The sequence below is a fragment of the Gossypium raimondii genome, chromosome 13, assembly GCF_025698545.1.
Source record: "Gossypium raimondii isolate GPD5lz chromosome 13, ASM2569854v1, whole genome shotgun sequence".
NCBI lineage: Eukaryota > Viridiplantae > Streptophyta > Magnoliopsida > Malvales > Malvaceae > Gossypium > Gossypium raimondii.
In genome coordinates this window covers 48,970,394-48,979,817 of record NC_068577.1, presented here as the reverse complement: position 1 = coordinate 48,979,817, position 9,424 = coordinate 48,970,394, and the positions used below count along the sequence as shown (strand labels likewise).

Sequence of the window (9,424 nt, the reverse complement as noted above, 5' to 3'; positions counted from 1 at the left end):
CCACATGCTCCAATGCAACATGAAATGAGCTTTCAGAAAACCAATGCCTGCCTTGATTTAGGTTCTAACTTTTTAGTGGGTCTTTGTTTTATAAGCTTAGGACCAAATTTGTATCAACAATTCAATCCTAGTGCAAGTAAAATTGAGTTTACTTGTGTTAAATATTGTCAAGTCTAGTAAAACTCTGAACTACACCGATAGTCATCAGTTTCTACCAATGAACTTAAAGGGGCGTGGTGTAGTATCCTAGGTGGGAGGAAACTCTTTTTTATCATTTTTATTTCTTTTATGTACAATTAACCTTTTTAAAAACATTATCAGTATAACTTGACATGAAAGTAAGTTCCCAAAATATCATGCATGCACTCTCTTGCACTTGTCAAATGAACAATATAGGCATAGCCTTCAAATGAAAATGTGAAAGGGCTTTCATGTCACCTCAATCTCAATATGATTACTGATAAGAAGGAAGAAGTAAGAAAATAAATCAAGCCTGGAAATATATGATATTAACTCAATTATACAAATGGAATATTAGACCATAGGTGTTGAAATTTACTTTTGAATATCTCCTCAAATGAGAACTTCAAACACTTATTATGTGAAAAAGAAAAAAAAAACATCACACTAAAATGGGTTCATCAAATTTGTCACCAACAAGCTGAAATAGAGAAAAGTGCCCCATGGGTACAGCAAATAACAATTGTCCCGACAGCTTGAGATACACATAACTAGTAGTTTCTAGTGATGGTGCTCTTGCATGTAGCATAGGCCGCAATATGTGCATACAGCAGGCTCTTTCAAGTCAAGGCATATGAATTCAATTGGGTGTTCCAAAGCAGGATTATTGTCTAAAACCAAATACCAACAAAGACCAGAAAAACTTGTGTGTATCAGTTAAAAGATTCATGCAACATTATGTAGGGTTTATCATCTTATGTATTTATTAATGCCTTGGATTTTTCTTAGTCATACCAGTCAGTGAGCAAAGTTTAGACAAGTTAAAATTAAATATTTATCTTTAAAGAATAACAAAATGGATGACTTCACTTGATTTGAAACTACATTTCAGTAACACATCTTAGCCATTTGCTCTTTTATAAAATATGATTTTAGGTTACCCATTGTGCCAGTACATAATTTAACTACTAAAAGCTTGTTCCCCGAGTACGAAGGAAAATAAGGATCAGGACTAACCTTCTTCACAAGCTACAATCCGACCTTCAACCTTGATCGGAGGGACTTTAATGATCAACCCCATAGGAGATTTCTTGCTTGAATCCTGCAAAATTGGAAAAAGAAAACAACAAAATAAAATAAATAAGAAAGCTTAATTTATTCATTTCATTGCCCTCTTGTATTTTGGGAGGAAAAGGCCAATCGATTAATGAACGTGTTATGCATGATCAGAAACATACCAACTTACTAAGTTATTGGACTGGAATTTACCCTAACATTAACCATTTTTCTTAAGCACTTAAAGGCATTTCAAATAAATGAAAGTTACAAGGTAACCATGTTGAGACACACCTATTCTTATGCCAAATCCATGTCTATGAACCAAGGTATTCACGCATATGGTTAAAGTAAAAAGCAGTATAATCAAGGCTATTTAACACTTGGAAGCTTTCTCCAAAATCGAAGTACTAAATTAGTGGGAAACAAAGATTCCATATGTAAAACCAGAAAACATCTGCAGAGTATTCTACTTTTTTAATAAACAACAAATAATCAACGGTTAAAAGCCACTTCATGTGCTTCCAAACGTAGGTAACTATAATCTGCCAGCATCTTCAATAATTCAAATTACCAAACAGGATGTAGAACACTTAACAAACAACCACAAGTAGACTCGAAAAATTGAAAGTTTTCAAAAGGGCTTCAAGCCTTCCCCGTACTCAGTTTACAGAGTTAATGTTGAAGCTGGTCAGCATGTAGCAAACACTCGATAGCAAGCAGGCCATGAAGACCAAGCCATGCTGGAACAGATGCAAGAGCTGTTGATGCAAGCTTATTTTGTTTATTTTGTAATTTTTAGTTAATGAAATGTATCATAGTTCATTTTGAACTAAGTTAGGTTGATGATTGATGTATTTTATTGATTGATGAGCTGTTTACTAGCTTTGCTTGTATGTACAAGTTAATTACTTAGAGTTTCAATGCTTAATGGTGTTAGGTAATTATTAGGTAAACATTTTACTGTTTTGACAAGCTAATTGCTTGTTTTATGTGTTGGCATTGTGCCATTGTTTTACTTAATGAATGAATCAGATTTGTTCATCAATTTTCCTCTCTATTCTTCCTTATTTTTTTCTTTTCTTCTTACTTGAATTTGATTGTTTGCTCACCAAGCATCAAGGCTTGTTGCACAAGACACTAGCTAAGTCTGTTAATTTCTGTTATAACTTCAACAATTGGTATCTAGAGCCTGTTTTCTTAAGGGACCTGTTGTTTAAGGATGGCCTCATCAAACTTTTCACCAGTTGCACCTCAAGTTTTCAATGGGGAAGGCTATCACATATGGGTGGTCAAATTAAAGACCTACCTGCAAGCTTTCGATCTGTGGGAGGTGGTCAACTCTAATGTTAAACCAGAGCCACTTAGAGCCAATCCAACAGTGGCTCAGATCAGGCAGCATGCTGATGAGAGGACCAAGAGGCACAAGGTCATGTCTTGCATACAGAACTCAGTGTCAGATGTGATTTTCACAAGGATTATGGCCTGTGAATCACCAAAGCAGGCCTGGGACAAGTTGAAAGAGGAGTTTCAAAGGACAGAGAGGACAAGGCAGCAACAGTTGTTAAATTTGAGGAGAGAATTCGAGAACTTGAAGATGAAGGAATAAGAAACTGTCAAGCAATAGTCTAACAGGATTATGGCTGTGGTTAACAGCATTAGGCTCCTTGGTGAGCAGTTTAATGAAGCTAGGATAGTGGAGAAGGTCATTGCAACTTTGCCTGAGAGGTATGAGGCAAAAATCTCATCTCTCGAAGACTCAAGGGACCTGTCCAACATCTCCCTGACAGAGTTGATCAATGCTCTATATGCTGAAGAGCAGAGGAGAGCAAGCAGACTGGAGGAGCACCAAGAACATACCTTTCAGGCAAAGACCAATACTGCCTACAAAGGCAAGAAGACCTAGAAAAATAGGCCTAAGCCTGATGCTGCAAGGAGTAATGACCAACCTTGTAGGCATTGCAAGAGGCCTGGACATCCAGAAGAAAAATGTTGGTTTAGACCAGATGTTGTATGTCAACACTACAAGAAGAAGGGACATGTGGAAAGGGTTTGCAAAAGCAAGGGCAAACCAAGATAGAACCAGTTTCATCAGATGAAAGCTAAGGCTCGAGTAGCCAAGGAAGACAATGACCAAGAGGAGCAAGTCTTTGCTGTGTCATGCTCATCTGCACAGGAAAGGCTCTCATCTGGTTAGCTCCTAGACAGTGGATGCACCAATCACATGACACCTGATGCTGCAATCTTCAAGTCTTTAAACAGAAGTTGCAGAACCAAAGTCAAAATAGGTAATGGCCACTTTATAAAAGCTGAAGGCAAGGGTGATATGCTGATATGCACTTCCACAGGTGCCAAAGTGATTTCAAATGTGCTTTTGGTGCCTGAAATTGACAGGAACCTACTTAGCATAGCTCAATTGCTGGACAAAGGGTATTCTATGGTGTTCAAAGATAATCAGTGCCAAATCAGTAATCCAAGTGGATCCAAGCTTATGGCAGTCCCTATGGCTGATAAAAGCTTTGTGGTTGACTGGACAAAGGAGTCAGACACTGCCTACATGGTTACAACAGATGAATCCAAGCTTTGGCATCAAAGACTTGGTCATGCCAACTACAAATCGATGGAGCACATGTGCAGGAGTGGCTTGGCTGAAAATTTCATAAGCTCAATTCAAAACCAGGAAGTATGTGAAGTATGTCAGCTAGGCAAGCAGGCCAGACTTCCATTTCCCTCGAATCAAGCTTGGAGAGCCTCTGAAAGACTACAACTGGTGCACACTGATGTATGTGGCCCTATGAAGACTGAGTCACTAAGTGGAAACAAGTATTTCATACTGCTCATTGATGATTTCTTAAGATATTGTTGGATTTACTTCTTAAAACAGAAATTAGAAGTGGCCTCTATGTTCTGGAAGTTCAAGACTGTTGCTGAGAATGAAACAGGCTGCAAGCTGAAAACCATAAGGTCTGATAATGGGACTGAGTACACCTCAGCTCAATTCTAAGCCTTTTGTGATAAGGCAGGCATCAAACATCAGCTTACCCACACTTATACACCTCAGCAAAATGGTGTAAGTGAAAGAAAGAATAGGAGTTTGATGGATATGGCCAGGTGCCTGATGATTCAGAAGAATCAGCCTAAAGCTCTATGGGCAAAAGTAGTTTACACTGCAACCTACATTCAAAATAGACTTCCAACCAAGGCTGTGAATCAGAAGACTCCATTTGAGGCCTAGTTTGGATTCAAGCCATCATTGGCTCATCTGAAGGTCTTTGGATGCATCTACTATGCACATGTACCTGCTGCTAAAAAAGACAAGTTGTCTGAAAGGGCTCGACCTGGTGTTCTGATGGGCTACAACACTGTCAATAAGGGTTATAGGATCTTGGATCCTTCAACAAACAAAGTGTTAGTCAGCAGGGATGTCGTATTCGATGAAAGGTCATGTTGGAACTGGGAAAGACATGAACTTGAGGAAGTTTCAGAAGAACTTGTAGCAGATCAAGCTGAGTCAGACCAAAATGGTCCTGAAATGGACATTGATTATGAACCAGTCAGGGGAACAAGACCATTGACTGAGATTTATGAAAGGGCTCATGTAGCCATAGCTGAACCAAGCAACTTTGAAGAGGCTGAAGCTCAGCAAGGGTGGAAGCAGGCAATGACTGAGGAGATCAGCATGATTGTGAAGAACCAGACTTGGGAATTAGTTGAAAGGCCAGTTAAAAGAAAGGTTATTGGAGTGAAATGGGTGTACAAAGCCAAGCAAAATGCTGATGGAAGCTTGAACAAGTTGAAAGCAAGGCTGGTTGTCAAAGGGTTCAGTCAGAAATATGGCCTGGACTACCTGGAGACCTTTGCACCAGTGGCCAGGCTTGACACCATAAGGCTGTTGATTGCCTTAGCTGCACAAATACAGTGGAAAATTCACCAACTTGATGTAAAGTCAGCCTTTCTCAATGGAATTCTTGAAGAAGATATCTATGTTGAGCAACCACAGGGGTTTGAAATAGCTGGGAAGGAGCAAATGGTGTACAAGCTGAAGAAAGTCTTGTATGGCTTGAAACAGGCCCCAAGGGCCTGGTATAGCAGAATCGATGGCTATTTAATTGGTTTGGGATTTGATCGAAGCAAGAGTGAGCCAGTACTGTATGTTAAGAAGGAAGGGGCACAAACACAACTCATTGTGTCCCTATATGTTGATGACCTGCTGGTGACAGGAGGAGATCGAACAATGCTGGTTGATTTCAAGACCAAGATGCAGGAAGTGTTTGAAATGTCTGATCTAGGTGAGATGTCCTATTTTCTTGGAATGGAGGTGTCACAAACACAGAATGGAATATTCCTAAGTCAGAAAAGCTTTGCCACAAAGATTCTGACTAAGTTCTCCATGCAAAACAGCAAAGCAACTAAGACTCCTGTTGCTGTTGGAGACAAACTATTGAGCCAATGTGATTTTGAGAAGGTCTGTGAAACTACCTACAGAAGTCTAGTTGGTTGTTTGCTATACTTAACTGCCACTAGGCGAGACATAATGTATGCTGTAGGATTGCTCTCAAGATTCTTGCATTGCTGCAATGAGAAGCATTTTCAAGCTACAAAAAGAGTGCTCAGATATGTCAAAGGCACTTTAAGCTATGGTCTGAGGTACAACAAAGAAGGAAATCTGAAGGTGGCTCGATAGATGATATGAAAAGCACCTCAGGGTATGCTTTCAACCTTGGTTCAGCCATGTTTTACTGGAGCTCGAAGAAGCAAAGCTTGGTGGCTCAATCTACTGCTGAAGCAGAGTATGTGGCAGCTGCAAGTGCTGTCAACCAAGCCATTTGGCTAAGGAAAATTCTAACTGACTTGAATGTCCATCAAAGGGAAGCAACAGAGATCTTCTATGACAATCAATTTGCGGTTGCAATCGCAAAAAATCCAGTGTTCCATGGTAGAACAAATCATTTCAGCATTAAACTCCATGTTGTTCGAGAAATGGAGCAAGCATTAGAAGTAAAATTGATTCATTGTAATTCAAATGATCAGCTTGCTGATATTCTGACCAAGGCTCTAAATGTCACAAGATTCGAGTGCTTAGGAAGTAAATTAGGTGTTTGCACCATGCTAACCAAGGAGGAGTGTTGAAGCTGGTCAGCATGCAGCAAACACTTGATAGCAAGCAGGCCATGAAGACCAAGCCATGTTGGAACAGATGCAAGAGTTGCTGATGCAAGCTTATTTTGTTTATTTTGTAATTTTTAGTTAATGAAATGTATCTTAGTTCATTTTGAACTAAGTTAGGTTGATGATTGATGTATTTTACTGATTGATGAGCTGTTTATCAGCTTTGCTTGTATGTACAAGTTAATTACTTAAGAGTTTCAATGCTTAGTGGTGTTAGGTAATCATTAGGTAAACATTTTGCTGTTTTGACAAGCTAATTGCTTGTTTTATGTATTGGCATTGTGCCATTGTTTTATTTAATGAATGAATCAGGTTTGTTCATCAATTTTCCTCTCCATTCTTCCTTATTTTTTTCTTTTCTTCTTGCTCGAATTTGATTGTTTGCTCACCAAGCATCGAGGCTTGTTGCACAAGACACTAGCCAAGTCTGTTAATTTTTGTTATAACTCCAACAGTTAAGCACCAAAAACAATAAAAATATAAGGAAATTGCTGGATAAATAACAAGATAATCCGTTACCAAACCCTCTATTCCAAAGACCATAATTTCCAATTTTTAGTAAAACTTTGTTTTAAGAAAGTAAAATTACTTATTTGTTTTCTTTTCCGATAACTGAAATTGATGCTTTGTCAGCTGAAATCAACGAAACCAAACATATTATTACGCCAAGAACCTGATAACGGAATTCAGATTCAGATTCTACAAGAATGCTAAAAACCCAGAATGAAATATCAATTAAACTTCCGATACTCATTTGTTTATAACAGTTTCCAGTAAAGCCCATAAAGGCCTAAAGCATAACCTCAATCTTCCATAAATTTCAGCAGAAAATGGATTAAAAAGAAAGAGTGAAAATCTAGGATTAACTACCTGCATCCATTTCGCAGTGTGATTGCTGATTTGGCTGCTAACAAGGCTGAAATTACGAGTCGTAAATCCCAAATACGATGACCTTCTTAGGGTTTTCAGAACATCCGAATACGCCATTTTTTTTAAAAAAAAAAGGGGAATTTTTTTTTCTGGGTAATGAAATTCGGAGCTCGGGATGGTGGAGATTCACAGGTTGCATTGGAGCATCCCTTGTGTATGATTAACACCCACCATGAAAATCTTTTGAAAATTTTCTTGAGTGCTGCGCCTGCGTAACATTTTGCATTACGCTTTCAACAAACTCCAATTAGTGCTACCTTTCTAAGCTGTTAGTTTGAGAATGTAGTGGAGTGAGGGTTTAATCTGTTTTTCAACCACTTACAGTTCACTTACTTTTTTTTCAATTCTTCACTCTAAATTTTTTTTTTTTGGAGAATTTGCATCTTACATTTACATCCGACGCATATATGAACCATGATCCTCTAAAAACATGAAAATCTCAAAAGATAAATTAAGCATAGCTGTATCAAAAACATGCCTGGCTTCCAACATTTACACCCTTATCTAACATTGATTACCACATATTTAAATTGGTGATTGGCTACTGTTTTAGCATAATGGCTGGTTGGTGAGGACAGTCGAAACTTTGAGGGTTCAGTTGTCTAGAAATCTATGTTGTCTGTATTGTTATACCTATAGTATATGCACTGTTGTTGTACACTTTGCCATGCAAGTTGGCTGTAAAAGAGGTAAATTGCCCTTAGGGCCGTGCTTGGAGTTAACCCCAATAAAAAAAAAAAGTTTGGGTAGGGGTTAGCATTTCACCAAATCAAGTAAGAAAGAAAAAATTAGTCGAGTAAATAAATTCTATTTTATCAATTAAATTTAATTTGAAATATTTTACAAATCAAGTCAAGTGAAATGAAATTTAAATTAAAAAATTATTTAAATTGAATAAAAATTAAATAAGTCAAATTAAAACTTTATTGGCAATTTGATTAAATTACAATTCAGAGCATATCATATATAAATAAACTTTCTTTCAAGTAAAAATAAGAAAATTGAAAATAGAATTTATTAATTTTATGAAGTTTTAATATTATTTTATTTTATAAATTTTAATAATTTTTTGGAATTTTGGAAGATTATTTTGAAATTTTAAAATTCTTTTTGAAACTTTGGAAAATTTTATTAATTATTAACTTTTGAATTTTTATAATTTCAAGAAAACTACAATTTTTATTTTAGATATTTAATATTCTATACTTTTTAAAACTATGATTGGTGAAATTTCTAAATTAAAAAAACTAAAGGATCAATTTGTTTATTTTTAAATTGATAGGGACCAATAAATATTTATATCAAAGTAAAAAGAAGAGAGTAAAATTGCCTACGTCTCAAAACAATTCGATTATTCGAATTGTAAACTCGACTCAAATTTAAAAATTAAAATTATTTATTTGAGATGATACGAAAAATAAAATAACTTGATATTTGAATTTTATTAATTTTTCTGAGTTTTGGTCCCAAGAACAGATTATTCAAAATATATAACTAAAGTTGTACCTCTCCACATTTTAAGCTCTTGTTGGTGTTTAGTGAAAATTTTAGCATGCAGAATTGACAGACACAAAGATAGAAAAAATATATTAAGTATTTGCATTAGTATATATGTTAAATTAAGTCCCAAAATAAGTTTTATATTTTTCTTATAATTTAGTTTTAAGGTTTAGGGTTTAAAAAAATAAAACCCCATTTTTATCATTTTCATTTTACTAACAAATTATTATTTTTAAACTTTTCAAATTATTTGGGTTTTCATATCAAATTATAATAAGGTGTAACTTTCTTAAATATTATATAGACTTTTAAATTAATTTATTCTTTAGAAAATCTAGTATTGTAATTCAGTCCCTCAAAACTAAATTTTACTCACTGTGTTGATTCATTAAATGTGGTGAAATAGATTTCTTAGTATCTATATTATTATTTAAATTTTGATTGAGTTGGCATTATCGGTTAGTTAAATATTAATTCAATTGAAAAATTACAGAAATATTATTTTGTAATTAAAATAAATTATATTATCCGAGAGTAGTTTAATCTTTTATTAAAAAAACTCAATAAAATTATGCATAGGGTGAGATTT

The 9,424-nt window shown here is 35.7% G+C and overlaps 1 protein-coding gene across 1 annotated transcript; it reads right to left on the bottom strand.

The window, feature by feature from the left end:
* Window positions 1-570: 570 nt before the first annotated feature.
* Window positions 571-7,812, bottom strand: LOC105784122 (NADH dehydrogenase [ubiquinone] iron-sulfur protein 6, mitochondrial). The gene is made up of 3 exons (XM_012609918.2): window positions 7,276-7,812; window positions 1,198-1,282; window positions 571-851 (listed from the first exon to the last, which is right to left on the bottom strand). Exons 1-3 carry the CDS (start codon window positions 7,390-7,392, stop codon window positions 742-744), a joined length of 312 nt encoding a protein of 103 aa, XP_012465372.1. The 5' UTR covers window positions 7,393-7,812; the 3' UTR covers window positions 571-741.
* Between the last annotated feature and the right edge of the window lie 1,612 nt (window positions 7,813-9,424).